The sequence below is a fragment of the Psammomys obesus genome, unplaced genomic scaffold, assembly GCF_907164565.1.
Source record: "Psammomys obesus unplaced genomic scaffold, mPsaObe1.curated_primary_1811, whole genome shotgun sequence".
Taxonomy (NCBI): Eukaryota; Metazoa; Chordata; class Mammalia; order Rodentia; family Muridae; genus Psammomys; species Psammomys obesus.
The window spans coordinates 26,691,108-26,712,045 of NW_026596051.1; the positions used below are offsets into that span (position 1 = coordinate 26,691,108).

General features: G+C 43.5%; 1 protein-coding gene across 2 annotated transcripts in view; it reads right to left on the reverse strand.

The window, feature by feature from the left end:
• Positions 1-9,597: 9,597 nt before the first annotated feature.
• The window catches only part of Prom1 (prominin 1), a 97,621-nt gene continuing 86,280 nt past the window's right edge, over positions 9,598-20,938 (reverse strand). The window contains exons 20-27 of one of the 2 annotated variants that reach the window (XM_055623930.1): positions 20,058-20,138; positions 19,765-19,833; positions 18,432-18,524; positions 16,258-16,373; positions 15,730-15,753; positions 15,255-15,323; positions 10,552-10,579; positions 9,598-10,079 (exon numbers count right to left, since the gene is read on the reverse strand). In XM_055623930.1, coding sequence (XP_055479905.1) covers positions 10,564-10,579; positions 15,255-15,323; positions 15,730-15,753; positions 16,258-16,373; positions 18,432-18,524; positions 19,765-19,833; positions 20,058-20,138 — 468 coding nt within the window. In that variant the 3' untranslated portion in view covers positions 9,598-10,079; positions 10,552-10,563. The remainder of the gene's footprint in view (positions 10,080-10,551; positions 10,580-15,254; positions 15,324-15,729; positions 15,754-16,257; positions 16,374-18,431; positions 18,525-19,764; positions 19,834-20,057; positions 20,139-20,938) is intronic. The other variant, XM_055623931.1, reaches the window with a different exon arrangement.

A 20,938-nucleotide genomic window follows, 5' to 3' on the forward strand; every position in this document is an offset into this window, starting at 1 on the left:
TTTTATGTTGAGGTCCTTGATCCACTTGGACTTTAGTTTTGTGCAGGGTGATAAATATGGATCTATTTTCATTTTTCTGCATGTAGACATCCAGTTGGTCCAGCACCATTTGTTGAAGATGCTGTCTTTTTTCCATTGAATGGATTTGGCTTCTTTGTCAAATATTGAGTATTCATAGGTGTGTTGGTTTATTTCTGGGTCTTCTATGCGATTCCATTGATCCTCCTTTCTGTTTCTATGCCAATACCATGCAGTTTTTATTACTGTTGCCCTGTAGTACAGCTTGAGATCGGGAATGGAGATACCTCCAGATGATCTGTTGTTGTACAGGATCGTTTTGGAGATTCTGGGTTTTTTGTTTCTCCATATGAAGCTGAGAATCTTTTTTTCAAGGTCTGTAAAGAATTGAGTTGGTATTTTGATGGGAATTGCATTGAATCTGTAGATTGCTTTTGGCAGGATGGCCATTTTCACAATGTTAATCCTACCAATCCATGAGCACGGGAGATCCTTATCTTCTGAGATCTTCTTCAATTTCTTTCTTCAAAGACTTGAAGTTTTTCTCAAACAGGTCTTTCACTTGCTTGGTTAGAGTCACACCAAGGTACTTTATGTTATTAGTGGCTATTGTGAAGGGTGTTGTTTCCCTAATTTCTTTCTCAGCCTTTTTGTCTTTGGTATACAAGAGGGCTTCTGATTTTTTTGAGTTGATTTTGTATCCTGCCACTTTGCTGAAGGTGTTTATCAGCTGAAGAAGTTCTCTGGTTGAATCTTTGGGTTCGCTCATGTATACTATCATCTGCAAATAGTGACACTTTGACCTCTTCCTTTTCGATTTGTATCCCCTTGATCTCCTTTAGTTGTCTTATTGCTCTGGCTAGGACTTCAAGTACAATGTTAAAGAGATATGGAGAGAGTGGGCAGCCTTGTCTTGTCCCTGATTTCAGTGGGATTGATTTAAGTTTCTCTCCATTGAGTTTGATGTTGGCTATAGGCTTGCTGTATATTGCCTTTACTATCTTTAGGTATGTGCCTTGTATCCCTTATCTCTCCAAGACTTTAAACATAAATGGGTGTTGGACTTTGTCAAATGCTTTTTCAGCATCTAAGGAGATGATCATGTGGTTTTTCTCCTTCATTTTGTTTATGTGGTGGATTACATTGATGGATTTCCGTATGTTGAACCACCCTTGCATTCCTGGGATGAAGCCTACTTGGTCATGGTGGATGATATCTTTGATGTGTTCTTGGATTCGGTTTGCAAGTATTTTATTGAGTATTTTTGCATCAATGTTCATAAGAGAGATAGGTCTGAAGTTCGCTTTTTTTGTTGGATCTTTGTGTGGTTTAGGTATCAAAGTGACTGTGGCTTCATAGAATGAGTTTGGTAGTGTTCCTTCTGTTTCTATTTTATGGAATAGTTTGAGGAGAATTGGTGTTAGTACTTCTTTGAAGGTCTTGTAGAATTCTGCGCTGAAGCCATCTGGTCCAGGGCTTTTTTTGGAGGGGAGACTGTTAATGACTCTTTCAATTTCCTTGGGAGATATAGGACTATTCAGTCTTTCTACCTGATCTTGACTTAATTTTGGTAGATGGAATCTGTCAAGAAAGTTATTCATTTCATTTAGATTTTCAAATATTGTGCCATATAGGCTTTTGTAGTATGACCTAATAATCGTTTGGATTTCCTCAGTGTCTGTAGTTATGTCCCCATTTTCCTTTCTGATTTTGCTGATTTGTATGGTTTCTCTCTGCTTTTTAGTTAGCTTGGCTAAGGGTTTGTCTATCTTGTTGATTTTCTCAAAGAACCAGCTTTTTGTTTCATTGATTCTTTGGATAATTTTATTTGTTTCTAATTGATTGATTTCTGCCCTTAGTTTGATTATTTCCAGCCGTCTGCTCCTCTTGGGTGTATCTGCTTCTTTTTTTTCTAGGTTTTTCAGTTGGGCCATTAAGTTGTTTGTATGTGATGTTACGGATTTCTTCTTGTAGGCACTTAGTGCTATAAATTTTCCTCTGAGCACTGCTTTCAATGTGTCCCATAAATTTGGGTATGTTGTGCCTTCATTTTCATTGAATTCTAGAAAGTCTTTAATTTCTTTCTTTATTTCTTCCTTGACCCAGCTGTCATTGAGTAGTAAGTTGTTCAGTTTCCATGTGCGTGTTGGCTTTTTGTTGTTTCTGTTGTTGTTGATGTCCAGCTTTAGTCCATGGTGGTCAGATAGTATACAAGGGATTATTTCAATCCTTTTGTATCTGTTGAGGCTTGCTTTATGACCAACTATATGGTCTATTTTGGAGAAGGTTCCATGTGGTGCTGAAAAGAAGGTGTACTCTTTTGAGTTTGGGTGAAAAGATCTGTAGACATCTATTAGGTCCATTTGATTTAGGGATTCTGTGAGTGCTTTTATTTCCCTATTTGGTGTCTGTCTGGTTGATCTGTCCCTTGATGAGAGTGGGGTGTTGAGGTCTCCCACTATTAAGGTATTAGGATCAATGTATGATTTAAGCTTTAATATTGTTTCATTTACGAATGTAGGTGCTCTTGTATTTGGGGCATAGATATTCAAAATTGTGATGTCCTCTTGTTGGATTTTTCCTTTGATGAGAATATAGTGGCCCTCCTTATCTTTTTTGATTAACTTCGGATGAAAGTCTATTTTATTAGATATTAGGATGGCTACTCCAGCTTGTTTTCTGGAACCATTTGCTTGAAAAACATTTTTCCAGCCCTTTACTCTGAGGTAGTGTTTATCTTTGTTGCATAGGTGTGTTTCTTGGATGCAACAGAATGTTGGGTCCTGTTTCTGTAACCATTCTGTTAGCCTGTGTCTTTTTATTGGTGAGTTGAGTCCATTAATATTGATAGATAATATTGACCAATGCATGTTAGTTCCTTTTGTAATGGAGTCGATGATCTTACCTTGTTTCATTGCTTGTTTTCTTTTCCTTTTTGTTGGGATATTATCTGTATGCCCTGTTTTCTTGGGTGAATTCATTTTTGTTGGATTGGAGTTTTCCTTCTAGTATCTTCTGTAGGGTTGGTTTGCTGTATAGATATTGCGTAAATTTAGTTTTGTCATGGAATATTTTGTTTTCTCCATCTATGTTGATTGAAAGCTTTGCAGGGTATAGTAGTCTGGGTTGACATTTGTGATCTCTTAGAGTCTCCATGATGCTTGCCCAGGCCCTTCTGGATTTCATAGTTTCTGATGAGAAGTCTGGTGTGATTCTGATAGGTCTACCTTCATATGTTACTTGGCCTTTTTCCCTTGCTGCTTTTAATATCTTTTCTTTGTTCTGTAGATTTAGTGTTTTGACTATGATGTGACGTGATGTGTTTCTTTTCTGGTCTAGTCTATTTGGTGTTCTGTAGGCCTCTTGTATATTTATGGACATCTCTTTCTTTAAGTTGGGAAAATTTTCTTCTATGATTTTCTTGAAAATATTTTCTGGACCTTGGAGCCTGGAGTCTTCTTTTTCATCAATTCCTATTATTCTTAGATTTTGTCTTTTCATAGCATCCTTGATTTCTTGGATATTTTGTGATTGGAATTTTTCTGATTTTACTTTTTCTTTGAGAGAAGTATCAATTTCTGCAAGTGTGTCTTCAGCTCCAGAGATTCTCTCTTCCATCTCTTGTATTCTGTTGGTGATGCTTACTTTTGTGGTTCCTGATCTTTTCTCCAAGTTCTCCAGCTCAAGAGTTTTCTCATTTTGTGTTTTCTTTATTGATTCTAATTCTGTTTTCATGCCTTGCACCATTTCTTTTATGTGTTTGAATTTGGATTCCTGTCTCTCTACGATGGACTCTATTTCTTTGTTCATTTCCTTTTTGTATGCCACTAATTTTTTCTCTACTTGTGCCTCTATTTGTTTGGCTATGTTTGCCTGTGTTTCTTTAAGGGTTTTGTCTATTTCTTCTTTCTTTACCTCCAATTGACTGGCCAACTCTTTGAAAGATTTGTTCATTTCCTCCTTATGAGCCTCAAATAATTGAGCAAGCATGGCTTTAAGGTCATTTTCCTGTGCTTCTGATGAATTGGAGTATCCATCGATTTTGGGGTTTGCTGGTGAAGTCATGATGTCCTGATTTATGTTGGAAGTGTTCTTTCGCCTACCCCTGGCCATTGGCTTATCTGAGACCTTCCCTGTTTGTTTTTGGATTCTGCCGATCAGACTGGTACTGTCTCTCTCTCGAGTCTGGAGAATTCTTCAGGAAGTTGAGAGAGGTCCCGTGTCCTTAGCGTGTGCTGAGGACTAGCTGTACCTGTGGGAGGAAAGTACGCAGGTGCAAACAGAGGCAAATGCAAGTGTGCGTGCGTGCGTGTGTATATGTGTGTGTGTGTGTAAGTGGGTGTGGGCGTGTGTCTCGAGGGACAGAGTGATGGCTAATGTTGAACCCTTGAGTGTGTGGGAGGGGCTCTGCAATGTATATGTCGCAGGCGCTAGTGATGATCGCAGCGCAATTTCTGGCATTAACTGCCTTAACTCCTCAATTAGACCCACAGAGCAGGAACTTCAATGTTCCAAGTGCCCCTCTGTTTCCCAAAGTGGGTATATGGGTGGGAGGGGGTTCGATGCCTGGCTTCTGTTTTAGAAGAACCCAGGATCAGTGGAGCTGCAGATTCTCAAGGGTGCACTCACTTACAGGTAGGACACTTGGCAGAGATCGGCATATCTGGGCTCTCTGCTCTCTGGTTTGGCCCTGCTTCTTTGATGTGCTCCGCCAGTTCCGTGCTGCTGTCACTGCCAGGTTATGAGGTCTTGCTGCAGCTGGAGATTTCAGGGTGGTCACGTCAGTGGGAATCGGGGTAACCAGCCTTTCTGTTCTCTGGTTTGGCCCTGGTTAGTCTTAAACTGATGTGCCCTCTTAAACTGAGGGCTGATGTGCCCCGCCAGCTCAGTGCTGCTCCGCCGCCAGGTTAGAAAGTCCCGCTGTAACTGGAGACTGGGTTGCTAGTCCAGATGCTTTCTGGGAAGTCCTGGGGTCTCTTCACTGTGCTCTCCAAGCTTCGGAGGCCCAGCGCCTGGTGTGTCTAGCTTGTATGGTGTTTCTGTCTGGTTTTGGTGAGTATATAGCATATTCTCTGTCACTGTGGGATTGGGCGGGCCATACCGTCAGTGATGACGCTCCTGCGGAGCTAGTATGTCGTCTAGCAGACTCGGGCCCTGGGAGGATGGTGCAGCCGCCGCGTGAATCTGGGGCTCCAAGACACAGTACTGCTGGCCTTTGCCGATAAAGGGCTTGGGGCTCAGCCTCAGTGGCTGCAGGCCCCAGGCAGTTAGGTCTGCGCTGAGAAAGGCGAGTCCGCTGTGCCGAGGAGGAGGGAGGTCTGGGGGAGGGGAGTGCCGAGAGATCAAAGGATCGTTTCTCACCTTCCCCAAACAAGTCCCTGGGTGACCCGAGACCAAGGTTTTCACCTCCTGCGATGTTCCCTGTTGTTTAGAAAGTCTCTCCGTTGTTTCCCTGGCTTCAGAAGTTCTTCCACTCATCAACTCAGAACTTTATCTCTTCCACAGCTCGGAAACTGTGTGTGCTAGTCGCCATCTTGGCTCCGCCCCCGCTTGGGGACTTTTCAAAGCAGTTACTCTAGGTTGTTGTTTCTGATTTTCAGGGCAGTTATTGAGTTATTGTATCTCGTTTCCATGGACTCTAATTTTATGTTCTGGGAAATAGAAACATCATTTAAGCAACTGTGGGAACATGACCAGGAAACAGAAACTCAGGCCTACAGTATCTTAGGAAGTCTGTCATGGCAGCACAGCTGTTTGGGCCCTACATATGCCTGTGTGAGGATGTCAGATCCTCTAGGAACTGGAATTACAGACAGTGGTGAGCTTCCATGTGGGTGCTGGCCAGGGACCTCTGAAAGAACAGCCAGTGCTCTTAACCACTGAACCATCTCTCCAGCCCTAGAGTCCCCAGAATTAAATTATCTTCAGCTGGCAGAATCACACCCCTGCCAGAGCGCACATGAGACAAATACTCTCCTGATGTGGACAATCTGAAGCAGCCCCATATACCACCCCTGGGACTAAAACAAACACATGTTTACATAACGTCATTGGGGGTTATAAAACACCAAAATTATCTCTATACTCATTAGTCTTTCCCCTGGGGACAAACTTCAAGGACCCACATACATTTCAGGTCTGGGCAGTAATTACTGAGTGAAGCTTCTGGCCCAGGCAGAGCTTCTGTGTTCAGGTTCCCACTGGGAGTACTTTGCTCTCTGGGAACACAGCTCTTTCACAGCCCACCTAGAGCACAATGGGGCACTCATGGAGGCCGGAAGTCTTAAGAGTGCACCTCCAGTCTCCATTTCACCCAGACATCCCCCCCCCCATAGTGAGCCATGTTAATGACGGGGCAGGAAATGCCAGCAGGTTTCTCCTATTACATAGAAATGGAACCTTCCAGAAAGACAAGCTCTCTGAGATTGCAAGCTCTGAAATGCTGCTGGTGCGAGCTGTCCTAACACCTTCTCCACCCTTTTCTTGAGTCAGTTCTCGAGAAAAGCATGGCTACCCAGAGGAGACATTTGTCATTTTCTCGTCTTTTAATAGCGACCTCTCTTTCCTGATAGTGACGTGGAATCCTGTCATAGCTTGCTCTGTTCTTCCCCGGTTGCTGGTCGTCTTGAGCACTTATTTTTTGTTTATTTCCCACTTGTAGATCTTCTTTGGAGAAACAGATTTTTAAGAACTTGCTTAATTTTTGACTCTGGTAGCTTTCTTGCTAAGTTTTAGAAATGGAAGAGATTGTTCCCTTACCAGGTAAACAATTAAAAAAAAATAGTTGTTCTTTTGCTGTGCCTACAGCGCCCTTAAATCCACAAAGTTTTAAACTCTGGGACAGCTCCTCAGCTGTGACTGTGTATTAAAATCACTGCTGGGGATGCAGATTTACCTGCTCGGGATTTACCTGCTCTGCTGTTTTGGTACAGTGACTGTGCTGGGTTGAAGAGTATCTACACAACACTCACAACTACCCAGGTCCTGGGAAGGTGACGTTGGAAACAGAGTGTTCACATGTGGGACGACACCAGTAGAGTCATTCCGATTAGGATAGGCCCTGTGCCAATAGCTAGTGTTCTTATAAGAAAGAAATTTGGCATGCAGAGGAAAACACCACATGAGAATGATGTGTTTAGAAGCCCAAACCACCAAAGGCTGTCAGTGTCAAGAAACTAAAACGGGCTTTGCCGGATATTCAGGGGGAGCTAACCCTTGTGATACCTGGAGTTTGGACTTCCTGCCTCCAGAGTTAGGAGAGAACAGTTTTGGTTGTTTTAAGCCATGTGGTCTGTTGTAGTTCAATAAGGCAAATGTAAAAAAATAATGCTGTATCTTAATGGATATGTAGTTTTCCAAGAGATCAGAATCATATTCTCCCCCATTGTCCCTTCTTTTCTCCTTTCACTTCCTGTTTTCCTTGCTCCTCGACCTCTTCCTTCCTCCTTCCTTTCTCTCCTTCTTCTCTCCCTTCTTCTTTCCTTCATCTCTCCCTCCTTTCTTCTCCCTTGCTTCCTTCCCTTTCTCCCTTCCTTCCTTCCTTCCTTCCTTCCTTCCTTCCTTCCTTCCTTCCTTCCTCTTCTCTCCTCTTACTTCCCCCTTTCTTCCTTCCTCCTCTCTTCCTTCCTCCCTCCCTCCCTTCTTCTTCCTTCCTTTCTCTTTTCATTCTTTCTCACTTCCCCCTCCCTCTCTCCCTCCTTCTTTTCCTTCCTCCCTTTGTAGGATGCTCTTTGTAGACCATGCTGGATCACACTTACAGTGAACCTTCAGTCTCTACCCCCCAAGTGCTGAAATGACAAGTGCCCATTAGCGTTCCAGACCCAAAGCCCTTCCCTTTTGTACACTGCTCCATTCCAGACTTTAACAAGTCTGTGTTCCTATGCAAGTAACAGTGGCACATTTCTGCTCAGAAAGCTAACCTGGAAATCAGAACATCTAAATATTTAAACGTTCATGGGGAGTATCACTTAGTAAAGAAAAGCCTGAATCATTCTTGGCCTGTCAGTGTAAGGTGTTAGAAAATGCGTGTTTCCCATCACCACACGTTTCTGTGATGCCACTAAACTCCTTAGGGTGCATATGTGTGTGTGTGTGTGTGTGTGTGTGTGTGTGTGTGTGTGTGTGTTGTGCACATGCATTCATCTCCAGTCTTTGTAGGTTCTGTAGCTTGTTCTGATTTGAAACTCCATACATCCAGGGTGAAAACACTGGATAGAAAGTGCCACAACACGGGAGATGGTTCTTTGTCTTTGGGAGACAGTGAAGAATTGTTACTGTGCTTTGCCTTGTGCTCCTCCCGAACCATCTGCTGAAACCTAAGCTGTGCTAACTTGTAGAAAGGGCTTCTAAGGAGCTGATTGCTGTTGGGGCGGTCACAGTTATAGACTAAATGGCTTTGTCAGGGAGATATAATCCTACCTGATTCCTGTTCCACAGGATGCAGTTAGGGCCCAGACACTCAAGGCAAAGAGCTGTGAGGACACTAGGAGAAGCCAGGCCAAAAGCCTCACAAGTCAGCGGCCCACTCAGTGACTTCAAGCTTCCAGAGTCTCACTGGGAAAATAAGACCACTGCTAAGCTAGCCACTCTGTGGTGAGTTTGCTTTGGAAGCTTTGGGCAGGAAAGGCAGGAGACACAGGCAGGAAGAACATGGGTTCAGCCTGACAGCCCGCAGTACCTGTCTGCAGACTGCAGCTGCTTCTGTAATCATGGATGCCCATCATGGAGTATCAGTATTATGATCTCTGCATGCACTGACTGTGGGTGATCTTCTCTGTACATGTCTATTATTTGGAGAGAGAGAGAGAGTATGCATACAGGTTTAGGGTTGAGTAGTTTACCTTTTTCCACCTGTAGGAAACTTGTTCTACATTAATTGCCTCATGTATGGGCACAGCCTTCATTATCAGCAGTTGGGCCATCCCAAGGTATAGTAGAGATTTCTGGATAAGTTTGCTGCCCTAGGACTCCTGCTTTTTCTTGTTGTGATGCCTTGTAGTGAGAGTTTCGGTGTCTTTAAAAACCCAGTTATGCTATGTAAACATGGTTTTGCTTTATTCTCAGGTGTGGGATATGGGGCTCCTTCAGATCGTCCATAGCAGCAGACGATTTGACTTTATGCTTCCATGTATTTTTTAAGGACCAAACACCAAAGGCTCCATTCATCCACGCTTTATTTCAAATCTCAGAATCATGACAGGAGCTCTTGCACCTCATTTTAGATTCTCACAGGTAATCAGATGACACTGAACTTAATGCCCATCCTTACAAATCAGAAGATTGACACTAAACTGTGAACCGGGACTGGCGTCTTTGAAAATGATTCCGCTTCCGGCAAGCAACATTTTCTCTCTCAAAGTCCTTCTGTCCCAAATTTGCTAGTGGTGTCAAGTGGGTCTCCCAGTGATTGCTGTTGAATTCTGTTTCTAAACAACAGGCAGATCTGCAACAAGCAGACAGAAGTCCACAGAGAAGGACAAGCTTGCTGCAGGGTTGACACTCTTTTACTGTATGCCTATTCCTTTCTACAGCACCACTGAGTCAACCCCAAGCCAACAGTAACCTCATTTAGAAAAAAAAAAAAAAAAAAAAAAAAAAAAACAATCTAGAGTGCTCATTTGTTTAAAAAACTGATTGTGGTAAGAAGGTGTATATACAATTTATTATTAACAAAATACATCTTTTCTCTGTAAACTGGTTTGTGTTTAGCACACTTCACATACGGAAGTAAGTTAGGTACCCAGCTATGACATCTGAATAGCTGGCTCACAAATAAATGTATCTGTATCCAGGGGAACAAGCGCCCCCATATGTTTTAGTGTCTAAATAGAAATTCAGTGTAAAAAAAAAAAAGTTAAAAAACAGAACAGCGGAGAACGTGGATTACCATCGTAACTGTTCATTCCTGACAAAGCACAACCCTGAAACCACTGGGGCTGTGTTCTCAGGGCCCGCCTGAGTCTCCACATTTGCCGCTATGCTTTCTTCTGCACTTGCAAGGTTTGAGAAGAGTCAAAAACTATCCAGAGTCCAGGGTGATTTCCATCTTGACTGTCTTGATGCTGAAATGGAGATCAAACATAATTTTAGAGGCTGGCTTTGAGTTACAAAAGAAAGCAAGAATGTAGAATCCTAGAAGGTTCTGCCAGGAGACCGAGAAGTACAGAAAACATACATTTATTTGAGAGACAGGAGGGCTGGCCTTGTGTGCATTATCTCATGCTTCGTCTAGAGTTTAGTTTCTGACATTGATCAATCGCTGTGCGTGTGTGTATCCACATATATCTACCTGCACACCTTATTAATCATGGAGTATAACTGGATTCCATGTAATTAAAAGCATATTGTATAACTTACATACTTACTTGAATTTTCCACTTAATATGTTAGAATTACCTATGTTTTGATGTTTTATGAACTAAAAATAGCCCTATAAATTAATTTATAATTAATTTATTAATGTCTCATATAAATTAATTTATATGAGACGTCAAACTTACCTCAAGCAGCTTTAGATTGAAACATCAAACTCACCTCAAGCAGTTGTCAGTATCGAGATGAGCTAAAAACAAAAACAAAACAGAGAACTGTGGCACTCTGGGCTGGGCTGCAAGTGGTCCCAGTTAGCCCTGTGCTAAGAAGCAGGATTTGACTATTGTCACAGGTGAATACAGACCAAACCCCAGAAAGTTAAGCAGGGACAGAGAATGGCAATTAAGCAGATTGTTGTAACATCTATCCATATTGTAGGATGATGAGAAAGACAGATTGAGAGAAACTAAGACACATCCTGTGGTTAATGGGTGATGGGCACCAGGAATGTGTGGTAAGGGACACTGGTGGCAAGTGCATTAGAGTGGCAGAGAGCAGATGGTGGCAGGTGACTGTTGGCCACAGATGGCTTCCTAAAGCTTGGCTCTAGGATCGGGAGGCACAAACCAATGGAAGTTCTGCAGGGATCTTGCTGGACTCCCAGTGTATGAGCGCAGGTGTGGATATATATCCCAGAAGTGGCTTTGTGATTAACAGCCAACACTAGTCCCACCATCCTCTCACATTTCTTCAAGACCGTGACCTTGACCCCCACAGAGAATTTATGCAAGAGGAGACAGCAAAACTTCGTGAGGAGGGTGTGAGTTCCAAGTCTGGTTCACCCTGATCGCCACCCAGCAGAAGAGCCGCCAGGCACCTTCTGTGAGACAGCACAGATGAAGCAGGTGCAGGCAGAGACACTGTAGCTGTACTAGCACTTCCCCAGTATCAAATGTTTCTCCTTTCAGTAGGAGAGAAATACAGGCACAGGTGGGCCCTTCCCACTTCTCCTAAAGCACCTCCAAAGCACAGTGTGCAAAGAATGCCTTCTGCAGTTCAATGACAAGGCATAAGCTTGAAGGCCTATTTCACAGAAACGGGACAGAATACTTTCCCCAACGTGGTTTGTTAGCATTCAATGGGAAAACATCAAGCAGGCTAATGCCCATAGTTCACTGTAGTGAGAGTTTTGGTTTCTTTAAAAACCCAGTTATGGAGAAATGGCTCAGAGGTTAAGAGCACTGGCTATTCTTCCAAAGGTCCTGAGTTCAACTCCCAGCAGTCACATGGTGGCTCACAACCATCTATAACGAGATCTCGTGTCCTCTTCTGGAATACAGGCATACATGCAAGCAGAATAATGTAAAAAATAAATAAATAAATAAATCTAAAAAAAAAACAAAAAACAAAAAACAGTTATGTGAATGGTTTTGTTTTAATCCCAGGTGTGGAATAAGGGGCTGCTTCAGATTATCCACGCTATTAACTATGATTTGCCTTGTGCACTAGCAGGGGTGTGAGTTTTGCCAGCTGCAGATAGTTGAGGTTTGGAATCCTGAGAACTCTTGAAAGGTATAAATGCCAGAGAGAAGGAAAAGGAAGAGAAAGAGGAGGAGGAGGAGAAGGAGAAGAGAAAGGAGGAGGAGAAGGCTGCTTCCATCTGCTGCTCCTGGTTGCTGTTTGATGAGAAGAAGTTGGGGATATCCTGACTGTGAAGATTGGACTTGTCCCAAGGAACCCAATGACCCTTATCAGCAGGAAACAATCTAAAGAGACCTATGCCCCCTTTCCCATTTAAACTTCTTTCCCACCTCCCTTGTTTTGGGGGTTTGGGAGGTATTGGGAGTGGAGAAGGGGGGTAGATATAAGAACCTAATAAAATAGATAAAACAAATATGCCAACTATCTAGCACTTGGGAAACTGAAAGAGGAGGTTTGCCATGAGTTCCAGGCCAGTCTGGGGTACAGAATGGGAACCTCTAGAGAAGAGACCGACCATCCGATGTTGGTCAGACCCAATGCTTCCTGTGAGGATGACTTGATGGGATTTAGAATCACCATGGAAACACATCTATGCACATGTCTGTAATAGATTTTCTAGATCAGGTTAATTGAGTTGGGAAGACCCACCCTAAATATGGGTGGCATCTTGGACGGGTTAGGGGTCTTGAACTAAGTAAAAAGGAGAAAATAAGCCAAACTCTGGCATCCGTGTTGTCTGCTCCCTCACTGTGGAAGCAGAGTGTTCCATACTGCTTCCTACAGTGTGACCAGAAATGATCCCGTCACCATGACCTTCTGCCATGCATGTGAGGCAAAATAAATTCTTCCTTCTGTAAATTACTTTTGTCAGGTAGATTGTTACATCAAATACACTTCTGCAGAGGAAACTGCCTCTTCTTGGTGCAGACTTTCAGGAGGCAGAATTAGCCCTTATGTAGAAAGACCCCAGGCTTCAAGGCTCAGAGGAAAGCCCATTGCCTTTTTCTTAGGCAAAAGCAAATGACCCACCACAGGTCATACGGCAGACTGACCAGAGGTGGGGTGGGTATGTGTATGTGCATTGATAGCAAATATAAAAGGGGGCAATATCAAATTTGTTTATGAAACTGAGTTTATCACTAACAATATGCTTTTTCACTAACGAAGACTTTCCCTTGCCCAACTCCCCATGAGGTAAGAGCTGGTCACACTGACCCTACCGTGCTCAAGTATCAGGGAGTGTCACAAAGCTTTTCCTGAAGGGCCAAGCACCTTCATGAAGCACTGAGTGGTTTTTGCACTCTCATCTAGCTTTATCCTGGTTACAGGTAGAATGCCAGTGTTTAAGTGGAATCATATTCCCAAGCCCACATGAAGGGAGCCGATACCCAGTCTAACGTGTGAAGAAGGTCTCTTTGGGTGGGTCTTCCTTATAATTCTTACACCCCTAAGCCCTTTTTAAGATGGGGTTTTCACTAGCTGTGGGGCACAGCTAGTGGTCCTTCCGCCAGAGCCCCCATGGCACAGCTTTTTGCTAAACTGCTCTACCTGAGGGGCTCCACCAGATCCCACAGATGAAGGAGGTGAGCTATAAAGGCTGCATTTATTTTATAAGGGTTACGTCGAAAAGGTGGTGTATGCTCCCTCTGCTGAGATAAGGCTGTGGCAGCTCCTCCCAGGCTTCTCCTTCCTCCCACAACTACAGATCCTCATAAACATCTTGCAGCCCAAATTCCATCATAGCATCTCTGCCAGAGACACAACTGGCCACACCTTCCCACCCAAGCACATCTCTCTCCAGCACTCTCCAGGCAGAAAGTCCTGCTCAAGAGCTGGCATTTGGAGATGTCCCAACAAGGGGCTGAGCACCAGAAGTCAGTTAAACTCACCCAGCAAGTTGTTGGGGTGTCACTGGCAGTAAAGAGCTCCTCTCTGACCATGAAAATCTCAGCTGAGAAATGTGAGATACCCTCCAAGCTTGTCATGACAGGGAGAGGGAGGCTAGCATAGAGTACAGGCCATTCATAGCACTGTCTTATATGCTCTGGATCAAACCTGGTAAACTGATGCTTGCCTTGAAGCCATCTCAAAACATAGCATTCTAGCAGTCAAGCTCAGCACATTATCAGAAAAGTAGATTTTTATCCCATCCTTCAGAACCTTACTGCCCCTCCCCCATCACCACTTCTGCTATGGCCTGAACATCTGCATACCTCCAAATTCATCAAAAGAGATTCTGATCTCCAGGAGGATGGGATCAGAAAGTGGGGGTGGGAAGAGGCAGGGAGACACTTTGGGGAAGTGTTTACGATGTGAAACTCCAAAGAACTCACAGACCACCACAATGTGAAGACACAGTGAGGACAGGAGACATCATGTGTGAGAAATCTGCCCTAACAGACACTGTCTTGGGGACAGACTCATGGGAAGGAAATTTCTGTTCTTTATAAGCTACACTGCTTATTTTGTTATGGCAACACAGACATTAAAATGATACTTCTCCTGTAGGAGACAATTGAAACTTGGGGGTTCTTAAGTTTTGGAATGTTCCAAGTTGTAAGTTGGGGACAGGGAACCTTTTTTCCTGAAAGGAGAAATTTTATTAACTTTCTTGTTCTGTTCTTCTTGAAAGCTGGCATTGATGGGATATCCGCTATTTCCAGGCAACACTGCTTCCTGTGTGGAAGCATCTGGTGAGGACGCCACAGTGGGGACTTCCCTGAATGTGGTATCTATTCTCTTAAGGGGAAATGTCCCAGGTGGAGCATGGACCTTCTCTGACAAGCAAGATTCCCCATGCACTCGCTGCTTTGCAACTGGGAGGGGGGGGGGGAGACAACATCGCCTGGGTCGCTGAGCATGACTCGGAGCCAACCGTGTAGCCATGGGGGTGACCACATTTCTCAGCAGAAAGGATGCCTCTGATGGGCATGCCTTGTCTGAAAGTGTAGAGAATGCAACAGAATACACTTGGAAGGTAATACTCAAGAGTTATCTGGCAAAACCAGACCCACAGGAAGCCCCTTAACTCCAGGGGACACAGAAGCCCAAGGGTTTTTGGAGAAAAGGTTTGAGTTCATTTTCTGGTAGATTACAGATAATATGCCAGGGAGAAAGAAAGAAGGGAGGGAAGAAGGGAGAAGGGAGGAGAGAGAAGGAGGCAGAGGAAGGCTAAGGGGAGGTGCACATGCATGTCACCCATTAGGATGTAGAGTTGCTCATAGCATTTTCAGATGACATTCAGTCTAGGTGCTTCTCAGTTCCACTGAATATGTATGCACCCGGCACTGTGGAATGCTATGCAGCACGTGACTAGAGCTAGCCAGTGCTGTGTCATGCAGAAATGAAAGGGCATCAAGAGCATGCAGAAGTCTTGGTGTCAAGGATAGGAGAGACAAAAAGGCTCACCACAGGCTAGGCATGCACTTCAGGCTTTGTTTTACCTTGTCATAACAGGGTTGTGAACACCATATAAATGATCTTTATGATAACCATTACTACCGTTTTCCAAACTGCAACAAAAATAAATAGACCAGAAACACCAAGTTACCTCTAGGATGAAATATTTATGTTATAGATCACAAAGATAGTGTAAAAGTTACAAAACATGCATCACAAATTTTTAAGTCTGAGAAGAAGGTTTGAGGGAGTCTTATAGTTACATCTTCCCTCTTGCAAAGCCACAGAGAGAAAAAGTGGCTTTATAGCTCAATACATGTAATATATAAAATGCTCATTCACTCAACAAGCAGTTTGTAAGCATCTTCAATGCACCAACCCTTTAAGAGGTGTCATGATTCATGTTTACTCAGATTTATCTGGTGCTCTTTTGTCATATTATTAATTTAACTAAAGGTCTACCATGTAATAGAACCCTCCCCCATCCCATCTGTGAAGATAGTTGATAAAAGGGCTTACTTTTTCATGGGTACAGTCTCAACACTACAAAATATAAAAGGGGGAGATAGGGTTATTTACTTGTTTTGTCACTAGTAAGGCTCATGATCAACAGTACCCTCCCAGTTCTTTCACTGCAGTGAGTGCTAACAGCTCAGATTCCAGAGACAATGAGAGAAGATGAGAGGTGAAAGGAAGCATGCATGTTCACCAGACACAGAGCAAAGGGCAGGCAAGAGCCAGTGAAAAGTAGTAACGACACTTATCACAAAGTGAAATGCCACGTCCCCGAGACAGACGAGCTGGAACAAGAAGAACACTGGTTAAGGAAGCTGAGATTAAAGAAGAAGAAAAAGACAGAATCATAAGATTGGTTAAAAACAAACAAAGCCCAAGAACAGCAACAAGAAAAACAACAAAAACGGTGGAAAAGGGACAACCCAGTACTTCAGCAGAAGTAAGTTTGTTCACCAGAGAACTTGACTCTGGTGGCTCTAGGAGGACAGTGCCACATGGAAATGCCTGGTCCTGAAGAAACCCCACACTCACTCATCATATATGTCCTCTGAATCCATCCTGCGATAGTACTTGGCCAGCTTGACGGCGATGATTACAGCAGGAAGTAAGAGCACGGTAGCTTCTCCTGTGCCGAACCAGAACAAATTCTGGGGATTAAAAAACAACAACAAATTAGGAGAAGTAAAATCCTTGACGTTAGATAATAGGAAAGGACCTTTGCTAGTGGGAGACTTCTTTGCGCAATTTTTAAAGGTTTTGATTTTGTTCTCAAAATCAGTTGTGAACCTGTCAGGAGTCAGCCATCATAGAGTGCAATACATTATTGAAACCCAGACAGTCTTTCTGAAAGATGAGCTGATCTGGAGATTGGGTTTATTTTGTAAAAGAGGAACAGAAGCATCTAGGCGTGGAACTATGATTTGGTCTAAGACGGTCAAAAAGCACCTAATCAAACACCACATGGTGTATCTTTGTGAAACAGCCTGTCTAACCAAGACAGCTGTCAGTCTGAACGCTCAAGTTGAAGTGCCTTTCCATGTAGTTCAATGTTAACATGGTTAATTTACTTTAGCATCGATATCTTATAACAGCACAACCCAGAGGATATAGTATAGTGGCACTCATTACACACCAGGTCTCCAAAAACAAAAACAAAAAACCAGTACCCCCCTGAAGCAGGCTGACTGCAGACTAAATTGAACCATGTTTTCTCAAAAAGCAATGTCTACATTAAAGAAAAACAAACAAACAAACAAACAAACAAACAAACAAACTTATTGCCAATATGTAGAAATGAGCTTTCACACTTAATCTTGGAGTATGCCTTCTTGAAAATAGAAGAGAGGGAGTTGGGGAAGGGCCAATTGAAGTTAAAGATGTATGAAAAAGCCGTGAGGAAACCTAATATTTATTTGGTCACTCAAATTCAAAATGTATTTTTAAGAGTTTGAATGGGAGTACCCTGTATGGACGGGTAGATAAGGCTACACTCAAAACCGGGAAGTTATTGAAGAAATGTCAGCACCAGCGCTGGGATATCTTCCTGTGACCAGCTGGTCAGAGAGGCTCCCGAGACCTCTAAAACCATACAGGCAACTGCCACTGCTGTTGTGTGCAAACCAGACTAAATGGTAAGGCTCTATGGCTGAAGATACCACGTACTTTTCTTATAGGAGACAGAGAAATCAGACTAGAACTAGACTAGAAGCTTCCCCTCTGCTAACGAGCTCTCACAGAGCCAGAAGACACTGTGGAGGCTGCTGCATGCAGCACTGTCTATGGGTCAGGGAAGATGTGCCCATGGGTGACGTAGTGGCAACTCTGTGGTGGGGGCAAGCAATCTATTTTCAACTGGATTTAAAGTCTGCTCCCCAGAAGGTTATTCACATCTGGTACTGTCAATTTAGTCCAAGACTGCCTAGGGGGTTGTAAGTCCTAATGAGGAAGCTACTGCTGTAACAATGGTGAAAGAATATGATACGCCTATAAAATTACCTTCCAGATAATTACATGTATGCCCACTGGTCGGCACTGTAGTCAGTTTTGGTCAGAGAGGCTTCTTTTAATCGAACAATGGTAACTGCAGATGTCATCGCAATGTTACTTTAGAACGTCTGTCCATAAATGCTGCCTCTATATCAGCCCGGGCAGGGCTCAGGACACATCACAGAGGAAGGTGAATACAGAATGGAAGAGCTAATGTTGGGGGGTGCTATGGAATGCTGACTTCCACGCGTGACATGGTTGTTGCACTCTTGAACAAAGAGCGGCTGTGGTTCCCTGATGATGGGTCCATCAACTTCCTGTCACAGAGAGGGTAGGGTTCAGGAAGTCCAGGATTCCCTGGGAATTTATAGGATGTTAATAGTTGATGGGGGAAGGAAAAAAAATGTCTTTGGTGGGTACCACACTGCTCTAAACAGTCCTTCACCCATGTTCCTGTTAACAACCCTAGTGAGAACCATTAGGTCAAGAGAAAGTGGTTGGGAAAAGGAAGGTGATCAGAGTGACTGGGTGTGGGACGAGGGAGGATCATGGTGGCAGCATTCTGTTTCCTAGTATTCAGAAAAGGAATAGTTTTGTCATGAAGCTGTAAATTCTGTGAACAAGGTTGAAAATGCGGAAACCTACTATAACACAATATGGTGGGGCAGGGGGCACATTTAGTTAATATGTCTTTTCTTTTTGAAAGATGAAGTTCTTACCAGAGGGTCAGCAAAATAGTGACACAGAATGCCATTAACAGCAGAGTCCATTGCGGTGGCCACGGGCTTGCAGGGTGTCATCTTCTCTGTGATCTGTGGGATGAGAAACACAGGCCAAGTCTTCTCTGAGCCAAGCTCACAAAAATTCGTGTCATAAGTCACAGCCCCTGGCTGCTTCACAGGAGCATCTTCAGGTCCCGGGAGCCATGGAGCTTGACAGCTGCTGAGCACAGAGGAGTTCTACCGCTGGTCCAATTGCATATGTTTACAGCAAGACCCTTCCTTCCCTCAGCCGCAGCTGTCCTCATCTGTTTCTGGAATACTAAGGTCCATCACACAGAACTGCTGGGAGAACCAAGCAGTATACATGCCCAGCCTACTCCTGCGGTGGACTGCTGTCTGATGAATGAGTGGGCGACAAATGAAAGAAGCCATATAGCAAAGGGGTCAGGGAACTAAAGGGTGAGGTGTTCTCCCCCATGGGGAGGCTGCCCCCTCAAAGGTCCTGGCTCCCCTTATTTCCAAATCCTCTTGAGGTAGGCAAATATAAGAAATCATGGCAATATAGGACTCCACTTGGCTTGAGATGGATACTTACCCCTTTCCTAACCATGCATTTAGGCTACCTGAGGCCCCCAAACTGCATCAAGCTGAGCTGCACATACACCCCAAAACACAATATGTTATTACATCATAACAGTCTATGTAACTCCCTGTATCCATTCAAAAATGTCCTAGAACATACCCTGGGACTTCCTGGAGCGGTGGAGAAATGGGAACCCAGACTGAGCTGATTTTCGGAATATGCACAGTACAGCAAACTGTGTTCTCTGAGCAAACATTTCAGGAAAACCCTTACTTATCTTCTTACACCTGTACATAGCTGGGCATGTATATGATTAAAATCAAACACATCCTGGGAATGGACATGTGAAATGAATGAAGACTTACATAACCCAAGCCTTCAATCAAAACAGAAACCCACACCCATCGTACCCCTGGCAACTAATCCTTCCTTCTGAGGACCGCATACAAGGAAGCCTCAACCAGTAACCAGCTGACCTTAAGCACCTTACCCTAGAAAACCTGCAGCTTCCTTGCAGCATATCTGATTTGTGCTCTCACTATACCACTGACTAGAATCCTCGCTACTTGGCTACTCACTTCCTCATTTCTCAGTACAAGATGTAGAGGATCTGGAACACCAGGTCCAGGCAAACACTTCCATTTGTCTCCATTACTGAGATTTTAACATCCTTCAGATGTTTATACTGTAAAATGACTCTCCTCAGATGTGGCACCCTTTATGTTCATAAAAGGCAAAGCTACTCACGGCGTATATGACCCACTGCAGATAGTGTTCAAAGTAGTCTGCTATTGTTTTCCCAAACTTCTTTGTTTCCTAGAAAGAAATCAAAGAGTAAGACCATTATGAAAACCGCTAGAGAAGTGGTTCTCATCCTGTAGGTTGTGACATTTGGGGAGGGGGCTATATATCAGATACCCTGTATCTCAGCTATACATACATTATAATTATGATGTAGTGAAGCCGCAGTTAGCCAAGAAATAGTGTTATGGTTGGGAGTGCACTTTATATACACACTTGTTTAAGAAAAGAAAACTTACTTCCATAACGATGGAGGAAATATTTTTGGTGATGAAATTCTGAGCAGAATCCAAAGACTTGAGGATTTTGTTCACTCTCTCCTGGAAAACGCAATAATTGGGAGAGGAACAATAGATTCAATTAGGCAATTTGCAAATCAGTTAGAGTCCCCAGGGGGCACTGATTCCAGGATCCCCATTCCCCATGCTCAAAGTCTGCAGGCCCTGGAGTCCTTTCTATAAAATGGACGGGACTGTCATATAACCCTTCTGCTTGTTTGCAATAGTATCTAGAACAATGTACCTGTCATGTCAGTTGCTGACACACAACACTGTGTCTGTGAATAACAAAACAGGAATCTGTACAAGTTTGTTGAAGACATAAAGACTACCCCTCCTCCAAATATTTTCTTTTCTTTTGTTAGTACTGGGATTGAATCCATGGCCAGTGTTTACCGCACAGCATTCCATCACTGAGCTAAATCCCAAGGCCTTTCTATTCAATATATAACTGTTTGAACCAACCCACGGACGCAGAACTCTTATTGACTGGCAGCCAACTGTCAAGTGATTAGGGCATATAACATCAAGACCTGGCTCACCCCTCTCAGGATAAGAGGAGGAGATGATCTCAGAGGGAGGACACACTCTGGGCCTACATGCCCAGTAGGTCCTTGATGGGAATCCCCTGGTTGCTTGTGAATTCACATGGCTGGAAGGAGGGCACTGTTGAGCTTCCTTTGGAGGAGACAACTGGCCTCCTTCAAAGTTACTTGGCTAGCTAGTTTTTTCTTTCTTCTTTCTCTTTCTCTTTCTTTCTTTCTTTGTTTCTTTCTTTCTTTCTTTCTTTCTTTCTCTTTCTTTCTTTCTTTCTTTCTTTCTTTCTTTCTTTCTTTCTTTCT